The sequence below is a fragment of the Acanthopagrus latus genome, chromosome 10, assembly GCF_904848185.1.
Source record: "Acanthopagrus latus isolate v.2019 chromosome 10, fAcaLat1.1, whole genome shotgun sequence".
In the NCBI taxonomy this organism is placed as follows: domain Eukaryota; kingdom Metazoa; phylum Chordata; class Actinopteri; order Spariformes; family Sparidae; genus Acanthopagrus; species Acanthopagrus latus.
Window position 1 is genome coordinate 3265398 of NC_051048.1, and position 25534 is coordinate 3290931.

The 25534-nt window shown below is 42.7% G+C and overlaps 1 protein-coding gene across 1 annotated transcript in view; it reads right to left on the reverse strand.

The window, feature by feature from the left end:
- Nucleotides 1-25534, reverse strand: part of dachb (dachshund b) — an 82819-nt gene that overhangs the window by 22717 nt on the left and 34568 nt on the right. The window contains exons 2-3 of the mRNA XM_037111776.1: nt 12680-12795; nt 856-966 (exon numbers count right to left, since the gene is read on the reverse strand). Coding sequence (XP_036967671.1) covers nt 856-966; nt 12680-12795 — 227 coding nt within the window. The remainder of the gene's footprint in view (nt 1-855; nt 967-12679; nt 12796-25534) is intronic.

Consider the following 25534-nt stretch of genomic DNA (forward strand, 5'->3'; position numbering starts at 1 on the left):
TGCAAAGTTTCATGACATTTTAAGGATGTCAAACCCACAAAAAAGAGATTTACTTCAGGCGTAGAATGAAGAAAGAAAGAAAGAAAGAAAGAAAGAAAGAAAGAAAGAAAGAAAGAAAGAAAGAAAGAATAATTCCTTGTATTTTAGGAGGGTTAACGATTTTATGTCTGTTGGAATCATTATCATTAAAGTAGTCCTCTACATTAGAGGGCAATAATCCAGGCCATGCGTCTAGAAAAAGAAAACTGACGTGTTTTGTTGGACTGGACTTCCTCTCTGCAGTCACCTGAGTTCCTCCTTTGCTCCTGTCATATTCACTCCGACCACTAGAGGGCTTTGTCTCTTCTGCATGACCACAGTGTTTCAACCTTGAGCTTGAAGATTTGAACGTTAATAAAAAAAAAATATTTTCACAAATCCATGTGATCTCGGGGATAAAGTAGACTTACATTATAACAAACGAGCTTCAAGTTTTTGTACATTTTAAAACAAGTCTGCAGCTGCTTCAGTTGTTCTGTTTCACTGTGAAGGTCCAGAAATTTCATTTTTTTAATTTACATTTTTGAGTGAACTTTTCCTTTATAGCAAAAGTTGTGACAAGAAGATGTTTTTAAAGTATCAAAAATAAAAGTCACACATAATATAGTTTTGGTATTTTAATCTGTAACAATAGGTCATTTTGTAAAAAAAACATTTTGTGAAAAAACTCTTGCTGTAATAAATGTGGCAGAGTAAAAACTCCCAATATTTTTCTCGAAAATGTAGTAAACCAGAAGAATAAGCTGGAAAATTGTAGAGTAGTTAGTTACTTTGTACAGGTGTGTGTGTGTGTGTGTGTGTGTGTGTGTGCGTTACCTGTGTTGGAGTGCAGGTCGTCGTTGTCCGACTCGTTGCCGTTCTGGAGACTCATCATCATTTTCATCTTCTGCAGCTTCTGGAGCTCGGCCATGGCTGCTGCTGTCAGGCCTGTGAGACACACACACACACACACACACACAGTACTGTCAGCTACATCATCATCATCATCATCGTCATCATCACCACCGTTGTCGTCATCATGACAAAGCTCTTTAGCGACAAACGTTCTCACACACGGTCATAATTTTCGACCAGTTTTGGAATCATTAGCCATCATAAAACCCAGTCTCCTCCTCCTCTTCCTCCTCCTCCTCCTCCTCCTCCTCAGACAGGTGCTGCCTGGCCTGCCGTGTTTCCCATGATGCTTAGCGTCGTGCTGTGACACACATACCGACGCTCGCGCTCGGCTGTCGCTGTCAAAATGTCTTTTCAGCCGGAGTGTTTTGTTGAAGTGTTTCAGGGTGCGAGTGCTGTTTGTGACGCCTCGGGCCTGATGTATATTCACTGATACACACATGAAAAGGAAAATAACACACACACACACACACACACACACACAAGAACACGCCCCCACTGCTACACACACACACAAACACACACACACACTCTCTTTTGTATGGAGTAAGATCCCTGGCTCAGTGCACTGACCTGGAACTGACTTCTATACACAACAACCAGCAGAGTGAGAGCGATGACCCTGTGTGTGTGTGTGTGTGTGTGTGTGTGTGTGTGTGTGTGTGTGTGTGTGTGTGTATGTGTGTGTGAGTGTGAGAGAGAGAGAGAGAGAGAGCGTGTGTGTGTGTGATTCATTGTATAAATGCACCATTATGCTTGAAAGTGTGCATGTGAGCTATGTACAGTTATCTTTCAAGTATAACTCTGTGTGTGTGTGTATATGTGAGGGAATGTATGCATGCTTATCTTTGTGTGTGTGTGTGTGTGTGTGTGTGTGTGTGTGTGTGTGTGTGTGTGTGTGTGTGTAGGTCAGTTGGTTTTGCCCCGGTCACGGTTGACGGCCTTGGAGGAATGTCCATTACACACACAGTACAGTTGTCTGCAAGCTATAAAGAAAACAAGATAGAGGGAGGAGGAGGAGGAGGAGGAGGAGTTGTCGCGTTGTTTGAAATTTAATTTAAAGCAGGATTGAGGGATGGATGGGTGGAGGAGGTGGAGGAGGTGTGGAGGTTAAACTTGAGTTCTTTAATTAACGACAGACGTGCAGACGGTTAAAACGGGAAAAGAAAAAAAAAATCTGCTTTTCAAAGTTTCCTTGAAGCCAAAATCTTTTGTTTTGGTGTTTTTAATCACGTCTCACCTTCACACCAGTGGCAAAAAAATATGTAACATCTTCAAGGTATTTTTAATGTTATTTTAGAGTTCGTAACTTCTGTAAAATCTCTAAAATTATTCATGACTCATCCAGTAAACACTTTCTCCACTTTATGATGCTTCTGCCACACTGAGGCTACCAAAAGTTAGCACAGACCGTCTTTGGTATTTAATTAAATACATGTTCTTGTCCCAGTATTTTTCATTTTATTAGGATAAATTTGAAAAGCAAGTATCTGTAATATAATAAGATGCTTCTTGATAAATTTGTACCTGTCTCTGATTTGGAGTTCCTGGTTGACAGATAGCGGCGGCTTTGATGCTAAAGTTAGCGCTAACTGCTGCTATACGTAACGTTAGCTCGCTGACTCAAACCTGGAGAGAAAACCACCTCGGCACTGCTCACATCGAACTTGCCTCCCTCTGTTTTTCCATCCTGGTTCCAGCCGGATGATTGGCTGCTGAAGATACCACTCCATTAGCTGATTCATGGGTATTTTAAAGGGTAAAGTAGTTTGAAAACAAGATGCGTTCAGGACTGAAATGACCAACTCTTAGCTGTTTACAAATATGACAGATTATTCTGAGTTAAGCATTAAAAACACAGCTGACGTCTGTCGTTGCTGTTCCTCCTTCTCGTGTTCTCACACAGCCTCTTCTCCGTTTGACCTCGTCGCTCTCATCCATCCCACTTTCCTCGTGTCACTCATTCCTCTTTCTGACTGTTTTTCCATTTCCAGACCTCTCTGTTCTGCTGCCTTTCCATCTTTTCCCCTCGTCCTCTCACATCAATCCTGCCTCTTCCCTTGTTTTCTCCCTTCCCGTGTCCCACATTCAGCCTCCTTCTTGTCGTCACTCGTTCTCTTCACCTCTTATTTTCACCAAGATTTCTACACCGTCAAAATAAAGCGAGTATATTTTAATTTGTTTTTAATGTGAAAGCTTGTTTCACCGGTAAAATCAGGGGAAGCATTTTGAAGATTTGTTGTTTGTGCTTTCGAGCACCAGCAGCCTCCTTCTGGTCCCGCGTTCCTCCTCTCCTCAGTTTTGGCCTCCTTTCCTCCATCATGTTTCTCCATTTCTTTCCTCCTCCTCTCTCTCAGCAGGACAGCAGACAATACGTCTGGTCACTCTGCCTCAGGCTCTTTGACTGCACCTCTTTCGCTCTTGTCCTTTCCCTTTCTTACTCCAGAGCCTTTCCTCATTACCGTCTGTGAAACAAGCCGAGGTATTTATTATAAATCACTTCCTGGACTCCGGAAGAAATCGGTTCAAATGTAGGAGTAGGAAGTCATAAAATAGAAGACATCGATTGTGTTGTCTTTGTTAAAATAATGCACATTTTTTTAATAGTAAACACGTCCAGCAAATATAGAGAAACTATTATCTTGAGTCGTGTTTCAGACCACTAATCACTCAAGCTGAGCTGAAGTGAAACATGCTTTTTAATCATTTCAGATCACATCCACGGTCAAATTGTGCACCTGTGTAATGATAATATGCCAGAAAAATAGTCATGTACACTTACATCAGCTTGTACAAACCAGTTTCAACCAATATCATCCTGCCAGCTCAGATTTCATGGAGTATTTCACTCATTACTGCACAAAAGCACAAACTTACAACTTCATTCACTTCACCGCTTGAGGACAGGTGAACCAGTATTGAGGCGGTTGACAGAGATTAGCTGCAGTAACAGCGAGCTCGTTTAGTCCAAGCTAACGCTACTAACTTCTTAGCTGACATACGTTACCAGGAGCTAAACCCGGCAAGAAAACCGGATGCTGCATTCTGAGCTAATGCTAATGGCTACGATGAGAAGTCCCACCCTACCTGACATTTTTTACAAGAAATCGGTAAATATGCCAAAGCAAACGTTGCTCCGCCTTTCGTTTCAGATTGACTTTCAGCTCCATTTTTGGTCTCCACCTCCTAGTTTGTTGACCAACTAGTTCTCAGCTTTGTTGAGCAGGAAGTGTACGGTTGTTTTATTGTTTGTTTTTTTTTTGGTTTTTGCTGACAATGTAGTGATTAGAGCAGTTGGACTGACTGAAAACAGTGAAGTCACAGGTCAGGATGATGATTCTACACCTTTCATATACATGTAGCCACGATCTATCACTCCATCCTGCACTAGAGCTGGACATTATTTGACATAATATAGATTTTGGATTTGTTATATTGTGACATGAAGGAAAAGTTGTCGTTTCATGGGTTTAAAGGCTGATGAAAACAGTTTTGTTAGTGCGGAAGTTAGATGTGGGAAATTATTTTCAGGTGGAAAATTCAAGTGAACGTATTTGCAAAGGAAGTTTTTCAAATTTAAGAATTAATATGCAGTTACAGAAAACGAAGATGAAAGAAAAGAGGTCGGGAATAAAGATGGAAAATGGAGTCACACATTGATTACTGAGGAACACCTTGACACACACACACACACATACACAGATACAGGAAACAACACTACATACACACGGGTGGACACACACACACACAAATCATGGATCACACACACACACACACACACACACTCGGACACAGAGTCAGAACGCCCGCTTCGCCTCAATGCAACCAGAAGACAATCAATATTGAGGGCAGAGCCACAATACTGTTCTCCATCATGACTATCAAACACACACACACACACACACACACACACACACACACACACTCTCTCTCAAATCGATGGCTGTCCGCTGTGTCCACGGTTACCGAGCATCGACCCCGGCGCTAATGGCGACCAAGGAACCTTGGGAATTAGTGTGTGATTGATTGACGGACTGCTTCAAAGACACACGCATCATATAGGACCCGTGTGTGCATGTGTGTGTGAGAAAATAAATATATTCCTGTGTGTGTGTGTGTGTTTCAGCAGTCCCCTGTGGGTTGTCCATACGTTGTTTACCCATCTCTTTTTCCTTCACGTGCATCCTAATGCTCTCCGAAGGACGAACGAGAGAAAAAAGGGGGGAAAGAAGGAGTGAAGAGAGGAAATCAGGACAAACAGGATTATGACGGGAAAGAAGTGAGTCGTCAGCGTAACGTGACGAACATCGCCGGTAGAAATAAAACCGTCAGAGATCGGGGGGGGGGGGGGGGGGGGGGGGGGGCATTTTCCCACAAGCGCTCACATGATGGCGGCTCTGACCTGTCCACTACTTTACTTTTGATTGATGCATGTATTGGATGGATTGGGATGAATTTTGGCACAGATACTAATAATGCCCACATGATAAACTCCAACTGCCTTGGTGACCCTCCGACATTTCCTCTAGCGCCATCAGGAGGTCAAACATTTCACTTACTTCACCAGTGAAACACCTATAAACTGGATCAGTGTTCCCCTAAAGTTTGCCCTGAAATCTGGTACAGATATACATACTTCCATCAAGATGAGTCCTAATGATTTTGGTGATTTTTCTTTAGCATTACCAGGAGGTCAAACACTTAAATTATGAAGTGAAAAAAACTACAAAATTGGATTAGTAAAACAACCCCACACTGCTATTTTCTACTTTCTCTTGTATAAAACATGTGATGTTTCTCAAGAGACTTCAAAAACACCAGCATAAACGGAGGAAACATCACAGTCCAATCTACACTTTTAGACTGACAGGTAAAATCTACCAACTGTAGTACAGAAACTCAAAATAAAAAGGCCTTGTTGTCAGTTACGGACCCTATTGTAAACCATCTAACGTCTCGACATTCAAAACAGTGGGGAAAACCAAACTCTGGCCTGAAAGACAAAATAAAACTAAAACAAACACAAAGACATTCAACTTGAAGGTACATTTCACTCTCTTCCCTGTGGCAACCTCAACACAACATCCTGTATTTGTACGTCCAGCACTGAGTCCATCAGTCCGAGTCCAGTCATTAACGCTCCGCCCATCATAAAACACATATCCCCTCTGCTGCTACTGTAAGGCCTTTTTCAGTAAAAGCATCCAGCACATGCCAGGCGATACTCTAAATGAGACCTGACAGTGTCCTTCCACAGCACAGTGCGTCAGGATGGTCTTTAATAGCTTTGAGTTTGCTGGTGGAGGCTGTTGGATGATCTTCCAGAGTCCTGAACCGCCCCCCACCCGTCCTTTCCCCGGGCTCGCGTGAAACCCACCCCATTTGGCCGCGGTTGTAAATATTTAATCCGCTGCACCTTACATCTCTGACGAAGTGCTCCGAACGCGCTCTCAGAGACGGAGTGACACTTTGAATAAAACAAACAGGAAAACCAGAGAAATTGCTCTTTGTGTTCTGAATTTAGAAACACACTGTTCTGGCTTTTTTTGTTTTGCTGCTTGTTTTTTTTTTTTTTTTTCCCCTTCTTCTTCTTCTTCTTTCTTCCTGCAAGCACTCGGAGTGCCAATTTACAAATGCAGTCGATTGCACTTGTGCTGAGTCAAATAGATTTCAGCTCCCTGCACTCGGGCACTTAGGTCGCCCATCTTTAGCTTTCACCGGAAAGTCCAAGACGCCCCTTTGGAACCATTTGTACAGCGGCCATTTTGTGTCATCTCTAATAGACAGGGCCGCTGGCTTTAGAGTCATTGTTTCTGACTTTAAGGTCTCTGAAAATGGGAAGACTTGGTGACTTTTTCAGTACGAGTTTGAGGTTTGCAGGTGGATGACTAGTGAAGAGTTCTGTGCAATTAAACAAGTGGATCCATCTGCTGTAACAGATGATAATTATCAGCTTTTTGTCGATCATTTGGGGCTTTAATACCAACTCAAAGGTAAAGGATTTCTTTCTGTTGTCCAGTTAAATCAGTGGTACAGGGTTCTTCTGCCCTACGAAGTCAATGACTGATGGTTTTCTTCCCAGTTAAAGCTGTTAATTGTTTTGTTTTTTAGTCTGGCGTCCATTATTTGGGGATCTGATACTTTAAAAAGTCACTTGTCTACAATTCTGTTGCCTCATTAAGTCATTTATTTTAAGATACTGGATGCAGCCCGCTTAAATTCATTGAGAAGGTCTAAATATATGTCAATTGTTGGGTGTTCAACTCCCTGATGGTCTTAACTTGATGAGAGACTCTATTGCCAGTTGAAAGTCAGTCGTTTGGCTCTAATATTACATGTTTGAATGTCCATTTTTTAGGAATGTTAATTTTTGAGTTTCATTCCCAACTCGTCACATAATGACACTATGGGATGGCGCTCGACTCGACCAAAGCGCCAGTATTTTACACTGATACCATAACTGTTTATGCTTCTCCGAGTTAGTTTACCTTGAATATGGTGCACATCACCAGGACCATCAATCCTGTAGTCTTAGCAGTAATTACTGATTAAAAACAAGCAGCTCACAGTGCTTTATTATAATGAAGGCCGCTGCTGGTTTTCATAGTTTATAACCTCATTGATTTTGTTCCTGGCAGAACCTCAAAATTCAGCCGTTTATGCTCAATTAAAGAATGATCATCCAGAATTATGTTGTTTGTTTGTTTCTGCTGCGTTTCAGCTGTCGATCACACCGTTTCAGTGTTTCACTGCCTGCAGATCTTCTGTGGATTTCTGTTTGACGTTCTCGCATCAGTACAGCAGAAAGTAACGGAAACAAGTGATTATTACCCGGCTGTGTTGGAGGAGATTTCCGCTAGTCGAGCGCCTGTTTACTTTGAGGAAAAAGCGTGAAAACGTGATGCAGGAGAGGGAGAGATGAAAAAGACTTAATGTCACTTTAGTCCTCTTCAATCCTCCTCCTCCTCCTCCTCCTCCTCCTCCTCCTCCTCCTCTTCTATCTCCCGCCCTCCCTCTCTCTCTCTCTGCAGGTGCACATAAGAGTCCTCAGATGAGTGTATTCTTTTCATGACAAGATTGAAAGCACTTCATCTGTAACCTACACAGAGTACGTGTCAGTGTGTGTCTGTGTGTGTGTGTGTGTGTGCTGCGCTGATGTTTATGTTTATCACCGCAAAACGTGCCAAAAACGTGTTGGTGTGCTGCAGGTGTGTCCGTTTAAAGTGTGTGTGGATGTTTTCTAGGAAGTGTATGTGTGTGTTAGAAAAAAAAAAAAAAAAAAAAAACTGTCTTTGTGAGTGTGTATTAAGTGTTTGCATGTTTGTTTATGTGTGTGTCCGTGTTCCCGAGGTGTTTGCAGCCGTGTGTGTGTGTGTGTGTGTGTGTGTGTATTAGAAGACAAGGCGAACCATTGAGCTGTTTTTGAAGTGAATTAACAAGTCAAATGAGTGCCGCAGCACGCTGCATAGGTTACCACACACACACACACACACACACACACACACACTCCCACGCTTATCATCACAGCCTCTTTGTTGAGGAAGATGAGGCCAATTAAACTGATATCACTCTCTTGTTGTCGTTTATGCCTCCTCCCTCGCTCCCTAATCTTCCCCGTTTCATCCACTTTTTAACTTTTCCTCCTTCCTCTGCTCCTTCGTCCACCGTCCATCTTTCCTTTCACCTCCCTCCATCTTAATTTTTTTAATCTCCTTTTTCTGTCTTTACCTCCTCCATCTTCTCTTCGCAGCCTTCAGCATCTGACAAACACGATCTCTCCTCTTCTTCTTCTTCTTCTTCTTCTTCACCCTCTCACGTTGGCCCGAGGGCAGACTGGACGCCACAGTCACCCTCCATCGCCTCCTGAGGCACACGGTGGTATTACGAGCGAGGACGGCACACTTACAATCAGTTCAGACTGAAGTTCTTACGTACGAGCTCTTTTAAAGGGTCAGTTCACCCCAAAACTCTTTTTGAAATGTGAAGACAACAGCATGTGGAGGTGAGAAGACATGACTGTATTTTCATTTTTGGGGTGAACTGTTCCTTTAAGTGTTTTCCTCCTCTGTCTGATTGTCTTTCCACCTTTCTCTGCTCTCTTCTTCTTCCCTTCTTATATCTCCAGTAGTCGACTTCTTCTTCTTCTTCTTCTCCTCCTCCTCCTCATCTTCCTCATCTCTCCGCTCTCCTCTCACCATTTCCTCCAAACTCTCTCTCTCTTTTCCTCCTCCTCTCACTCCGTGTTTTCTAACAGTGTGATAAATGTCCATCTGCGATTGGCCGATGCCCCCCATCGCCGTGGCGCCCGCGAGGTCGTAAACAACAGCCCGTCTCCCCCGGCAACGTGGCGTCTCCATGGACGCAGGGCCGCTAAGACGACCAACTCTGCGTGTGTGCGTGACTGTGTGTGTGTGTGTGTGTGTGTGTGTGTGTGTGTGTGTGTGTGTGTGTGTGTGTGACTGAGGCGGAATGCGACAAGCGGCTACTGCCAAGTGTGTGTGTGTGTGTGTGTGTGTGTGAGTGTTGTATATATGTGCTGTGTGTGTGTGTGTGAGCTAATGAGCGATCATAAGTGAGCAAATGTTTTCTCTGGGTTCCACTAATGTTCGACAAACACACACACACACACACACACTTCTGCGTACACACACACACCTGATGTGTGTGTGTGTACGCAGAAGTGTGTGTGTGTGTGTGTGTGTGTGTGTCATTAGTATGCCACAGTGAGCTGTGTCCATATGTCACTAAACACAACCATGTTTTATTTATCCTGGAGAGAGAGAGAGAAGGAGGCCAACAGTCACTGTCAAGGGGACGGAGTGAAGGATGGAAGGAGGGAAAAGATGGAGAGGAAGAAGAAAATTGGTTAAGGAGAGAAAAAAAGAGAGAGAGATTTGGAGGAAGGAGGGAGGTGAGAAGGAGAGGTGAAGGTTGAGATGAAGGAGAGAAAGTAGGGATGAAAATAAAAGGAGGTGAGGAAGTTTGAAGAGGGAGTGAGGTGACAATGAGAAATGAAGGGATGAGAAGGGATGAGAAGGTTCAGATCGAAGGAGATGAAAGGAGGCGAGGAAGAAGAAGAAGAGGAGGAGGAGGAGGAGAGGAAGAAAGATGGCAGGGGTGAAGTTAGAAATGAGAGAGAGGGAAGGAGGGAACAATGGAAGAACAAAGGAAAGGTTTTAGAAGTGAAAGGGAAAGCAGGAAGGAAGGAAAGGATGTAAGGAGGGTAAAAAGGATGGAGGAAGGATTACAGGTGGCAGTTGGAGGAGAAGAGGAGAAAACAGGAGTCAGAAATTAAAGAGAGGGAAGGAAGGAGAGTTTCATAGGAGAGGAAAGTGAAAGGACATGAAGGGAGGAAGAAGAGAGAGAAGGATGACAAGTGTGAAGTTAGAAACCAGAGAGAGGGAAAAGAGGAAGTAAAGGCTGGCAGGACGGAGGTGAGAAACAAAAGAGAAGTGGAAGGAAAGAAAAGGGGGGAAAGGAGGTGAAGACTGAAAGATAGGAAGTAAGGAGGAAGGATTAAAGGAGACAAGAAAGTAGGCATGAAAAAAGAAGGAGAAAGAGAGGAGGAGAAAAGATGACGTGAGTCAGAAGTGAAAGAGGGAAGGAGGGAAAATTGGTAAGGGTGGCAGAATAGAGGAAAAGAAGAAGGAAAAGAAGAAGAGAGCATGACGGCAGGTGTGAAGTCAGAGAGGTGAAGGAGAGGAAACAGAAGGGAGGAAGGAGAGAAAAAAAAAGGGCAGCAGGACGGAGGTACGTAAAAAAACGAAGGAGTGCCAGAGCAGAAAAATGTGGATGAAAGAGAGATGAAGAAGGAGGAGGAAAAAAAGGAGGCAAAGGAGATTTAAAGTGGACAGGATAAGACGATGATGAAAGGATGGACGAAAAGAGGAAGGAAAAATAAACAAACAAGAGAATGAGGGGAGGAAGAAAGGAAGGAAACAAATTAAAGCCAGAGAGAGAGAGAGAAGGAAGCAGTGGATTAAGAGATGAAGGAAGAAGGTGAGAAAAGGAGGGAGAGAGGGAATAATAAAGAAGGGAGAGACTGAAGTGGGGGGTGACAGGGAGATGAGTTGAGAAAGAAGGAGGGAAGAAGAAGAAGAAGAGGGAGGGAGGAGGAGGGAGGATGGACAGATGGAGGAGTGGGACCCCAGAGACGTGTCATTCATCACACCACCATGCAGTCTGCACTCGTTCAGCCTCTCTTTCTCTTTCTCTGCAGGTCTTTTTTCTCTTCCTCTTCTTCTTCATCCTCATACGACATCTTTCCTCTCTCTCTCTCTCTCTTTCCCTTCATCCATCCAGTCGTTTATTATCCCTCAATCGCCGTCAGACTTCTAGATATCTTCCCTTCATCCACTCGTTTGCCGTCAACTCCGAAAAACAATCTGTCGTTCTTTTTCTTCCCGCCATCTTTCTTTTTTTTTTTGGGTTGCTCCGTCTCTCTCTCCCTCCCTTCTTCTTCTTTGGCAGTCGTTTTTAGGTTTCATCATCTCCTCTGGCGACATTCCTCCTTCCTTCTCTCCATTTTCTCCCACCCTCCCTCTTTCTCTTTCGCTCTCACAGCTTTTTCTTTCTGCCCATTTTCACTTTCTGAGCCGAAAAAAAAATCTCTCTCTCTCTCTCTCTTCTATGTCTTTCACTTATGGATCAAATAGAGAAGGTGTAGATGGAGGGATGGAAAGGAATTATGTGCAGAGATAAAAGAAGCATGAGGTGGATAAGAAAAGGGGGGATGTGTTTGAGATTCAGAGGAAGAAGAAAGACCTGCTCTACTCTGCCTCTGATTGGCTCGTGACTTTAATTTTCAGAGGGCTTCACGAATTAGGGAAGGAATTAGCTAGCTAGCGTGCTATCTGCTAACCGCATGTTCAGTAGTTGTCCTCCGATGTTCGTGGGTCATAAAATCATTTGATTCATTGATTTAAAAAAAGAAAAATCAGCTAGCGACGGAGCTGATTGTGGATTCTGAGCTGGAGTTTCCCCGAGTAAACAAACCGACCTGTTCAGTGGTCGCAGCTGCCGGATCTGGGCTAGTTAGCTAACCAGCAGCAGGGTCGGGTCTGCTAACAAGCCAGGAGACACTCTGGCTGTAAAGGGCGGTTCTGAACGGTTCAGTGAACCCAAGAGCAGGCGCAGTTTACCTGGAGAACGGCCGAATAGGTCGGTGTGTTTACTGGGGAAACTACAGTCCAGCTCATTAACAGTCGTATCAGAACCACAAGAAAAACAGTTTCACTAGATCTTAACAGTTTGAGTTTGAGATGATGGAGGGTCCCACATTAATTATAAAAGTCTTTATTTATAACCTTTTTAAAGCTGAAACATTCACTCTAGCTGCTCAGCTAACAGCATGTATTCACATCTGTTCAAGTCAGTTTAGGAAATCTTTTGGAGACGAGCTGACTGGATCCATTTCATGTTTTCCTCTCTGTTGTTTGTTCACGTTTTAAATCAAGCGTCCAGCTGCCTCAGGTGTTTTGCTGTGAAGCTCCGGAAATGTTATGTGGACTACGAGACTTCACCATCATCATCATCATCAGGGTGAGTTGATTTGATTAAATGTTCATTTTTTGGGGGTGAATTGTTCCTTTAAGTTGGCGCTACTTCATAACCTAAATGAGTTCATTTTGTATTAGCACGTGTCTGCGTTGCCCCAGTTAAATAAAAGGACATAATAAACACATGTAGAGAATGAAGAGCAGGCGCTGAGTGAGCAGCAGAAAGATGGAGGACGCGTCTCTCTCACCGGTGTGTGACAGCAGGTTGGGGGACAGCAGGCCGGGGAGGCCCGGGTGCAGCAGCCTGGGGCTTTCCTGGATCCCTGCACCAGAACAACGCTTCGGAGGACGGCCCGGACGAGAGCTGCAGGGGGAGAGACAGAGATTAATTAGTACCACGCAGAATTACATCCTCGGAGCGGAGCGAGCGTGATCGTTCATGTCGCCGTCGTTATTGGCCGTTACGCAGCTTCATCTCTCATCTCGTCACTCTCGTATCTACACACAAAACGCACAAAACACAGACCCACACAGTGACTCACAGCTGATTCAGAGCTGACGCCGCTCAGTTCAGTTACATCTGAAGCAGCCTGATGTCTGCACTCGTTTATGAATGAAACTGTTTCTGCTCTGAGTAGGAAAACAAAAATCCTGTTTTTAAGAGAACGGTCCCGTCATGTTTATGTATTTATAATACATCTGTTAATATCCATTATACTTATTTTATGTGAGGTAATGTTTATTTTATTTATTGCCTAGGTATTTTGTATTTAACTTGTGTACTTTTACTCCATCACATTTATTTAAATACTTTAGTTACTAGTTACTTTAGAGATTGGTTTTTAAATTAATTTATTTTATCAGCAATTAATCAATTGGGAGGCCGATAATTACTTTACTCATAGATTACAAAAATAAAGTGAAGATGATGTAAAGATGTATAATTTCACTTTATACTTGTGATACTCAGGTATATTTGTTATGAGATACTTTAAGACTTTCACTGTTACCAAAGTAGTACTTTTACACAACATCTTAACTCAAATATGACTCTTGAATACCTTCTACAACGCTGCTACACTGATCACTAATTTATTTCTTTTTACAAAAGAGTGACGAAAACAACGACAATCACTTAAAGACTGCCAGCCAATCTCAAAATATTACTTTTATGATAGAAAAAATATAAAACCGGAGTTTTTTAACACGTAAATAACAAATATTTTATCATATTTTAACCTTCTAGAAGATACAACAACTTGAAATTTGTAACAGAATCACGTTATTAATCAAAAAACTGTTTTTTATTGACATTTTTTACACTTTATACATTATATTCTTCTATAAACTGATACAACTTCAGACGTAAAGTTAACAATGTTGTCTGAAGTCTTTGTGGAGCTTCAGCTCAGCAGCAGAAGCCGACAGCTGGATGTTCCAGCAGGTCGCTCAGACGTAATCACATCACAACCTGACATCACGCAGCGAGCTTCAACCGGCCGCCGTCCCGGAGAACAGCAACGCTACGGCGAATCTGATTGGTCGCTCGTACGGTCGGTTGTCTCCGGGGGAAATGATCCTTTTTCTCTGTGACATTTTCGCACCTCCAAGTACTAAAAACCAGCAGAAACGAGCGAGTCGTCTGGTCACGAAGGACAGAAAGAGCTCCGTGTTCATCCACTCATGAAAACCACAGAAGAAGAAGAGTCCTGATGCAAGAAATGGAAATGTTTGATTGGTGATAAATCTGTTGGGATGTTGTTTCATCACGTTTAACGTTAGAACTTTGATAAATCCAATCTTGTGATTCTGAAGATCAAAATAAAAGCCTTCCAACTACCAGGAAATCTTTGAAGGCTTTGAAATCTGGAGGATTTTACATTTGATGCTTTAAATTGCACACGTTTGGTATTTTTAGTTACATTTGATGACTTTTAGGTTAATTGAATCAATAATTTAACCATTTAGCATCCTCAATTTTATCCCTGGCAGTGTGGAAACCATGAAGACCTTAACGTTGGGAATTTAAACCGCAACGCTTTATTTTACGAGTCTGCGTTAATCAGCTTCCAGAAAATAATCAAGTTATTTGAAACTAATTGTCAGATATGAGGAATTACTGGGAAAATGTAACTGAACAGTTAATTCATTGAATCAAATATAAAAAATCCAATTAAGTACTTTTCATTGTCAGGTTGTCGGAATGACTTTGACTCGTGACCTCAGGCGTGAAATGCCTTATTTGCGGCTGGAAGACTTTTATTGTGAAGGGACAGCACCAGTGGCTCATAACTTAATAAAAATCTGTAGATTTTTAGGTCTAAATTGCCAAAAAAATCACTTTGAATACAGAAAAAAGAGGGAGATTAGCGTCAACGGGGGCTAAATATGCTAACACTGATGTAAAACAATGTCTCACAACCGAACACGAGCGCATGAAGACATGTTGTACATGTGCAAGTGAGCCCAAGTACACATCGACAACACAACACAACACAACACAACACGACACAACACAACACGACGATCGCTGCCTCTTTATTTCTGTCACACACTCCAACAGGACCTACTGTATTATGCATGTGCACGTAGGCATAAATAAACACTCCACAAACACAAGAATACAGTAACCGCACACGTGCAGCTAAACACGAAGGAAGACACACACACACACACACACACACACACACACACACAGGAGGTGCGCATGCAGGCCAACTCTCTGCAGGGTGGCTAAGTAACAGATGGCCGTCCAAAGTCATTTACACCTAGAGAGAGAGAGAGAGAGAGAGAGAGAGAAAGGAGAGAGGACCAAAAAACTAAAACCTGTACGAGACACCAGCACAGAGCCGCCGGATGAAAATAGAGCTGAAAAGAATAGATCAGTAGAGAAACCAACACTGAATACAGAGCAGGACGCGTAACATAAGATTATTAAAACAACTAAATATCCAAAAATACAAGATGAAAGCTGTAAGACTGATTAATCTGCTACAGTGTTAGCATGTCCAGCTAACTAGCTTATAGTAGCTAAGGAGCAGCCTGTCATTAGCTAGCTTACCTACACTGCATACCATATATTATGAATTAGATTTGTTATATTTATTAGCTAGTTAGCATTGCTGGGATAGCGTTAGCTCACTCAAGCGCCAACCTTTTCTTTTATAAAAGTGAAACTTGTACTTTGAGAGCCACATGTGTTATTTATTAGCAAAAGTAAGCTAACAAAGATTAAAAAATTAAGTCTAATCATATATTTTTTGTATAGTAGTGCACCATGTTACAAAAGCTAACAAGGTATACTGCAGTAAAACAATAATTGGATCATTAGCTAACGAATACTAGCTCATGTTACTTTTAGTTGACGTTAATTTACCAGCTAGCTAAAGCCAAATGTATCTGCTAAAACAGCTGCCATTTTAACTTACACAGATGAGGAGTACCCCCGTTATTATATATAAAGTGTGTAACACAAGTTAAAACAGATTTCTTGGGAGTGATTTTGAAATGATGCCTTCTTTTTATACTTTTGTTTGACTTTAAGGACGCAACAGCCACATTTCCATCCAAATGTAGCACAGATTTTTACCAGATTGTCACAAAAGTAGCTTATCAGCTAGTTAGCTTGAGTCAATCAAACCTGATTATAACAGTTTTCAGCTTGTAGCTGTTGTTGTAAAATCTTTATTTGTATATAAAAATGGATGTATGTGAATTTAAGGACCCATTAGCTAAATTCTCATCCAAATGTGACGCTAATTTTTCCAGAATTTCTCAGAAATTGGCCAAAAAAAATGCAAATTTAAGGCTTCGTCAAACTTTAAAAGGTGGGAAAGGAGGAGGTTTAGTGACATTTATGACTTTATTACTGGAGTCCTGACAGATGTAGCAACGGTAACTAAGGGGGCGGGGCTTAAGGAAGGTTCCGTTACCATCCATTGATACAGAATAGAATAGAATAGAATAGAATAGAATAGAATAGAATAGAATAGAATGTCGGGCTTTTCGGGAACATGTCGGCATATCGGTCAGATCCCACTGGGAGTGATAGACAGAGGGGAGAGAGACAAGTGTGTGAGAACATGTGGAGAGAAAACGTCTGAAATTGTTTTGGGGTGTGATCCTGTACGTGAGAAAACACACACACACACACACACACACACACACACACCGAGCGAGCGAGCGAGGGGGGAAAGAGAGAGAGTCAGAGGAGCATGAAGAAATGAAAACATGAACCTTCACTTTTCCTCTGAACTCTGCTTAACCTCTCCCTCGCTTTCTCCTTCAATCACAAACACACACACACACACAGGTGTGCATCACACACACTATTCTCTCCCTTGTCTTTCTGCACACACACACACACACACACACACACACACACAGGTGTTTGCATTCAAACCTTAAAGCCTTTCCATCAACAAGCCTCCTGCTACCTTTCAACTCTCTCTCTCTCACACACACACACACACACACAATGGATACATGTTACAGTACCAGGTGTGTGTGTGTGTGTGTGCGTGTTCATCTGCATCCATCCATGTATAAGCAACATTAAGGTGTGTATCCACGTGAATCCATGCCATGTGTGTGTGTTTGTGTGTGTTGTGTGTGTGTAAAGGACACATGATATTGCCTTCTCATTAGCCTTACAGTTCTTTGTTCAGAGTAATGACTGCAGTGTGTGTGTGTGTGTGTGTGTGTGTGTGTGTGTGTGTGTGTGTGTGTGTGTGTGTCCCGTAGGGTTGCCATATGTTGGGCATTAATCCTCGTCAACGGTCCACTCTCCTTACCGCACCGAGCACAGGAACAAAGAGCAGGTCACACACATCACACACACTCGACACACGTATAGAAGCACACACACACACACACACACACACACACGCACGCACACTTGTATAGATATACACAAGCTTGGCTACAAACACACACACACACACACACACACACACTCTCACTGCCAGTCCACTGACCTACATTCATTTGTTAACCCTTAACCTTGACTGCATTCGAACCCTTAAATAGAAACCAGTGTGTTGGTTCTTTTTTCTCCTCCGGCTCTCGTTTCTTCACCTCGACACGCTCATACGACATCATCACATGACAGTGATGACGACGACCTTTGACCCCCCTCGACGTCCTCACCTGCACGCCTACTCTCTTCTCGTCATCAGCCAATCAGATCATTTACTTCCTCTTATTCTCCTTTTCATGACTTCACCTTTCCTGGTCAACGGAAGTGCTTCTACTGAAAGAGTCGACCGACTGTTTTGGAACTTGTCGTCCAAACGAATCGGACAACTTATTATTTTCTCTTCAGTACAAACGTGCAGATCTGATCGAACTCAAATACGGACCAGAACCACCACATCGAGACGGTTCAAAGCTCTCAGGCAGGGGTGAAATACTAGAGAGAGTAAAGACAGAGCAATCATTAAAAGAGAGTCTTAAGGTGTGTAACTGAAGCCTTTTCAAAGGTTCAGATGGGTAAAAACACGTCTGGTTTAAATAAACTGCTAAAACGTTTACTTTTATCTGACTTTAAGGCGACTAAAAACTCATTTTAACTGCATTTTCAGAGTATTAGCTAAAGGAAATTCTAAATTAAGCGTGTCTCCATCCATGATCTTTACCAGGAGCCGTGTTTCTATAAAGCATTTTGAAGAACAGAAATTAAAATTATGTTTTTTGTGTTTTGCAAAGTGTTCGGTGGAAACAGATTCACGTCAATAAACTGTGATGAAGCGAACATTCGACTCACGTGACGCGGCGACGGATCAGCTGTTTACAGATCCTCTGACCACATCACGCTTTACGTCGCCTCGTTCATTCACTCCCAACAGTTCACGGAAACACAAAATTGTCTCGATGTGTGATGCAAACGCCTGGAGTCGTTTGGAAGGTTGTCTGGTTCTACGTGATTTCACAGGTTTGAAATCCGTGTTTCCGTCAGTGCTCGTCTCTGTTCGATTCTTTAATAACTAGATTTAAAGATATCTTGATCAGAACATGTTTGTAATAAACTCCCAGTAACAGAGTAACAACACCAGCTGCTGTGCGTCCTCTGAGTTCAGCTCCAGGTTCTGTTTGCTTGAACGGACGGCGCCGTAAATCAATCCACGTGACGCGGTGGGTTCACACCTACAGAGGCAGACAGTCTGCTGCCGTTTGTTTACACTCATTAAAATAATATCTCGTAATTACAGAGGGAATCATTCTCTGGTGTTGATCAGGATGAGACGCCGGGAACGAGTATTTTTGTGTTTTTTGATGACCTTTTTAATTGGCTGAGAACACGTAAACATGCCGCGAATGGAAAACACGGAGCTGACATTTCACACACACACACACACACACACACAGAAACACACACACACCAGATGATCTGATGAGCCACCTTGAAGTAAGTCTTCCCACTTTGACACACGCGCACCCTCGCCTGTCCTCCCAAATGGCCGTTTCTATGGTGACGGAGCCTTGATCAATACTCCGTCATTGGTTCTGATGGCCGGTCAGGGTCGGTCACACACACATACACACACACACACACACACACACACACGGAGATACACACACGCACAAACAGGCATGGCGGTGAATAAGCACAGACGCACTAACACGTTTGACAGATTGATTTAGCTCGGAACGTGCAGAGGTCACACACACACACACACACACACACACACACACACACAACAGCGTAGTTTATCAAAGCCCGGTCCGGTCAATACGTGGGGCCGATCGAGGGGGTCGACCCTCTTTAGCTAAAATCTTTCATCTCCTCTTTTATCTCTCCGTCACCGTCGCTTTTTTGTTCTTATTTTTCATTTATCGGTTTTCCGTTTCAGTCTTTCATCATCCGGAGATTCGCGTTCGTCTTTGTTCTCATATCTGGTTTCTTCTTCTTCTTCTTCTTCTTCTTCTTCTTCTTCTTCTTCTTCTTCTTCTTCTTCTTCTTCTTCTTCTCCTTCACTCTCCGTCCGATAACCTGAATTATGTTCATGACTTTATGGTTTTGATCAGAGAGCAGCTGATTCGATGGATGTCGACGTAGCAGCTTTTATTTCATGTGACCGTTGTGACACGTTTGTAACGAGGCGATCATTAGACATTTATTTATTTTTAATATTGGCACATTAGGGCCACCGTACACATGAATACTCACATCTGTGACAGGTAAATGTTTATCAGTCGGGCTCTAGTTTGAATTTAATCTTAAGTTTTAAGAGTTATTAACTTTTCTACAGTTGTTTTCTTCTGTGAGGTGTAATTTGACATATTTAATTAACTGTAACCTTCACTTTTATCTTATATTTGTATTTCTTTTTCATTGCTTTTTTAACTATAAATTGTTTTTTGCCATCTGTCCTTCCCTCTTTTTTTTACTCCTGGTGTATTTCTATTTTTCTACTCTTCTATTTATTTTTCTAAAAAAGACTTTCTTTAGATTTCTTAAGTTACAATGTCAACTTAAACATGAACCACACAACTAAACAAAACAATATTTACGTCACACACACTCAGCCTCAATATGTCACATCTGGGAATAAATTAATAAAAGTTAACAGCATTTATTCTTCGTCACCAGGTTATATTTGACCCTTTAATTACTGTTCTGTTATCTTTATTTATAGCACCACTGACAGGAGGCGACTCAGTTACACAGAAATTCTTTAACATTCAAGAAAAAGAAGACAAATATAGAAAAAAGTGATGAAGAGTTGGTCGTGTTGCTTCAGTGTCACTTCTCTTTTTTATCTGTCGCTCCATTAATCTCCTCCGTCTCTCCCTCGTTACTCCCTCTTTCATCTTCTGCCCTCCCCCAGCTTCAGGTCAGATGATGATGTCACAACCTCTGCATCGATTACTCTTCTTCTTCTTGTTCATCTGTCGTTCTTTACACATTTCTTTACGTCTCTCCTTCTGTCTTTTTTTTCACATTTCTTTCCATCTTTCTTTCTGTCTTTACATCTTTTTTCAGTGTTTCTGTCATTCTTTCCATCTGTCTTCATGTCTTTCTTTCTTTCCATGTTTTGTCTTTTTCTCCCTCCTCCTTTTTTATTTTTATTCCTTTCTTCCTTTCCCTATTTCCACCCGTCTCCCTCCTCCTCCTCCTCCTCCTCCTCCTCCTCCTCCTCCTCCCTGTCTCTCGGTCTGTTTTCTGTCCCTCCGTCTCTCTCTCTCTCTCTCTCTCTCTCTCTCTCTCTCTCTCTCTCTCTCTCTCTCTCTCTCTCTCTCTCTCTCTCTCATCATAAATCCTGTCAGACAAACATCCTCTCGTCCTCTCGTCCTCCTCTCGTCTCTCCATTCTTTGTTTGTAGCAGAAGAAACAATCTATTCTTTTTAAAGAGACACCAGAGAAATGGGATATATGTCTGTCCACACACACACACACACACACACACACACACACAGGCATCATAATCATGGACGCTCACGGAGTGAACGAGAGACAGACAGAGAGAGAGAGAGAGAGAGAGATGGATGTTTACTTTCCTCCAGGCTTCCGCCTCTTTGATTGGACAGATGAATGACTTCATTGTGTGTGTGTGTGTGTGTGTGTGTGTGTGTGTGTGTGTGTGTGTTTCCTCTCTCTCTCTTTTTGACACAGAGAAAGAGAAGAAGAAGAAGAAGAAGAAGAAGAAGAAGAAGAAGAAGAGAGGGACGGAGGCAGAGCGAGGTGGCCAATAATAAGTATTGATTGATAAAAGGAAGTAGAGCGAGAATAATAAGGAAGAAACGAATCACCTTAAAACACGGAGTGGAGGGAAACAGGAAAACTACATTGATTAACTGGTGACACCTCTCTCCTCCGCTCATCCCTCGCTTCTTCTTCTTCTTCTTCTTCTCTTCTTTATCTCGTCTCTTCTCTCCGCTTATTGTAGCTTCCTCGCCATCCCTCCACTTCCTGTCTTCTGTATTCTGATTTTATCGTATTTCATCCGCTCGCCGTAGTTTGTCTCTTTCTCCATCCGTCCATCCATCCTTTCATCCATCCATCTATCAATTTTTTAATTTTTTTTAATTATATCCACCAGTTGTTCAATCAGCCCGTCCATCCATCCATCTGTTGACCTGTCTCTCCATCCATCCATCCATCCATCCTTTCATCCATCTATTCACCTGTCCATCCCTCTAGCCATCCGTCAATAATTCTTTCATCCAACCGTAGTCCATCCGTTCTGTCATTCAACCATCCATCCTTCCTTGATTTCATTCATCTATTTCTCTCTATTATCCACAAATCTGTCCATCTTTCTATCACTTTATCATCCGCCCATCAGAAATCTGTCACAGTCAATCCTTTCATCGATCGATTATCTTATCGAACTCATCTATCTGTCCTTCAATCACCTGCTTCATCCATCCATCCATCCATCCATCCATCCATCCTTCAGCTACTCTCTCTCTCCAGAGGAACAGGTGTGCAACGGGACAAGAGACAAAAACACTCCTGCATTTTTAACCAGCGCCTATTAAATATTAAACACACGCACACACTCTCTCACACAAACACACACACACTCTCAAACACACACACACACACACACACACCAAGGGAGCGACACACAATCGCTGACGAGACAAGTTATACAGGTCGATGGGCTAACGTGTGTCTGCATGTCTGCCTGAGTGTGTGTGTGTGTGTGTGTGTGTGTGTGTGTGTGTGTGATGGCTTTAAGCGTCATTACCTTACTTCCTAGGCATTTGGACACACACACACACACTCACACACACACGGGGATAATTCATACAGGCATACACGGTGCTCTCACATGTTAACATTTAAGAGGTAAAACTATAACAGACTCCATGTTCTGTCTCCCTCCGTCCGACTCCCCCACCTCCTCCTCCCACCTCCTCCCCCATCCGTCTCTTTGAAGTGCTCCATAACAAACTATAACAACAGGAAGTTTTCAATGCGCCACATTGAGAAGGAATGTCACATATGGTATGAGGGAGGGGAGGGGAGGGGAGGGGAGGCATGAACAGAGAGAGGGATGATTAGAGACGATAGATTAGAGATTAGACTGATAAAACAAGTCCTTTAAAAGACCTCACCTTGGACCGCCAGACGCCCAGAGGGTTTTTTTTTTTCTCCACAATTTCTAACATTTTTTTTTTTAGACAAAACAATTCATCAGTTAATCTAGAACACAATCAGCAGATTAATTAGCAATGGAAATAATCAGTAGTTGCAGCACTTCCCCCAGTTCGAGGCTCAGAGGGACGAACTCGAATGTGGCTGCGGACACAAAACACAAACCCTCCGTTAGCTAAAGTATACTGGGAGATAATGAGGTGTGAGGGGGGCTTTCAATCAGCAACGTGAAGGTTAATAAACAGTGTCGGCTCTGGTCGCTAGAAATTACTACAAACACACTGACTTTCCCAAAAAACACTGTTGTAGGAGTGTAGTTGGTTTTTATCTGCAGCTCAACCACAGCGCTGATATTTATATTTTCACATGACAAATATCCCAATAATCACCTCTCTTCATTGCAAGAATGTCTCTGAGTTTTTGTCTGAGACGCTGCAGCCGCGACACCCGAAGAGGTCGGTGTGTTTACAGGGGAAACTACAGCTCGCAGTTGTGTCCATATCCGCCCCTCCGCTTTGGCTGTTTTGCTTTACAAGCCAACCGCAAGAGAAAACAGCGACACAACCCATTAAAACCACTGAACATGCAGCTAGGAAACAGCATGCTAACTAGCTAATTCTTGTCTTAGTCTCGTTTCAGTTGCGCTCTGCCACTTCTCTCGTTGAAAAATGTCTTGGATGTATTCAGCATCGTGTACCAGCACCACAACGCTATTGAGGCCTTCGTCATACCAAAACATCAGACACAACCAATCAGAGACAGAGTAGGGTCGGCCTCAGAAGAAAAGCAGTGGGGTCCATAATCAAGCTAGCATGTATTTGTTTGCATTTAGCCCTTAAGGTTAGTCTAAACAAAGTGTAGAAAGGCTAGTAGCATCTTAGCAATCAGCAGATTCGCTCAGAGAAAGAACATAAGGCAGGGACAGATGGAGGTGTTATCATGCTAACATGCTAACCTAAAATGGTAGGCCCAATCATCATTATAAATGCTAACATGATAACATTAGAGAGATAAAGAGTTAAGGACTAGCATGGCTGCTAGCAAGAATCATCTTTGCTCAAATGAGAAACAAGCTGTCATAGATGAGAGGAAAGAAAGGTGTTAGCATGCTAACATGGTGAAGTTGGTATACATCAACTGCTAAATGACAGCAAGTCACTGTTAGCGTGTTAGCATGTTGGGGTTTGCATTCTTATGACAGTGTAAACAGGCTAGGAGCGCTGCTAACCAGCTAGCGAGCAGCAGATTGGCTCACAGTGTTGATCTTCCCCCTCAGAGGAGGAACATGTCTGACAGATGAAGAGAGGGAGATGGCAGGAGAAGGAGGGATGAAAGTAATGAGGACAGACGTGTGACACATAAACGACGGAGGGAGGGAGGGAGGGAGGGGGTGGAGTGAAGGAGTGTGGGAGGTGAGAGACCAGAATTAAGAAAAAAGAAGAAGAAGAAGAAGACGAAGGGAAAAAAAACCCCAACCAGATCAATTCCATCCCCCCTTTTTTTCCTCTCCTCCTCCACCCTTCATCCCTCCATCTCTTCTCAACTGTAGTTAATTTTCTGCCCCTCCGACTCTCCATCCCTCACCTCCGTCCGTCCATCCCTCCCTCTTCTTCCTCTTCTTCTTCTACCTGTCCTGTCTTTCCTCCTTCTCTCTCTCTATCAATCTCTTCCTCCTCCACCACCACCACCCTTCTCTCTCTCTCTCTCTCCCTCTCTCTCTCTGCAGTTAAGTCAGTGTAATGTAAATGATGTGCCATCGATCGCCCCTGACAGTGCAAGGACGCTCACCTCTTCTCCTCCTCCTCCCTCCTCCCTCCTCCCTCCTCCTCCTCCTCTTCTTCTTCATCGTCCTGTCATCTCTCTCTCTTTTCACACACACTGTCTCTCTCTCTCTTTCTCTTTCACACCCCTCTCTCTCTCTTTCCTCGGCTGCTCTTTCCTCCACCTCACATCTTTTATCTCTCTTCCCCCCCGTCTCCCTCTCTCTCTCTCTCCCTCTATGTCCGTCTCCCTCGCTCGCCCGCTGCCTCCCACGCCTGTCATCTTTCATCTCTCCCTCTCCCTTCATTTCACTCTCTCACTCTTTCACCGACCATCATTTATGTCTCTCTCTTCCTCCATTGTTCTTTCAGAGCATCTGCTCTCTCTCTCTCTCTCTCTCTCTCCACCTCTCTCTTCCTACCTATACCATCTTTTATCTTCGCCTCTCTTCAACTCTCCACCCGTCGCTTCCTCTATCTCTTTTTTCTCTCCCTTTGCTGTCTCAGGTCTCTGCAGTCCATCTTTAGCCTCGCTTAAAGGAACACAAGCCACCGCTAACGGCTCGCATCACCTCCTGCTTTTAAATTAAAAACACGTCCCAACTTATATTCAGACCCGCAACGACGAACGTTTGCGACTAGAAATTATGTTCGTACACTAAAAAGTATGTTTATGAGAGGAGATATAAATTGGCCTTGTACTTCGTGTGGTTAAGATGAAGCTAATTTTCTTAAAATGCTGTTAACGAAAGGATCTTTATGAAGCATCCTCGTCTATTTTGTACATATTTGTTGTATGTAATGAATCATGTAGGCCTGATTAAGCAGGAGTGACGTTACTGTGAAGTTTGTTGCATCTTAAACACGAAGTTTGAGTCTTTAAATCGATTAATTTAATTCAATTTGTTGACATTTTTCAAGCTAAAATCTTAACTTTCTTTGGTGAAACGGAGGAAAACTGACCTAAAGAGGCTGAGATAATCAATAAGTGCTGAACTGGTAGCAAAGACATACTTTAATTGTAACTTAATTAATTTTAATTTAAAGAAAAGATGTATTGAATCAACTAAAAGAAAAATAAATGAAGTTAAAATGAAAGTTTAAGTTGATTCAACACATCTTTTCTTTGGGTGTAATATCAGGTAAATCAAAATAGATGCGTTGTCACAAACATTTTAAAGAGATGTGATATAGTTTGTCATTTTTGAGAGAACACACCTATTATTTTATTTATTTCG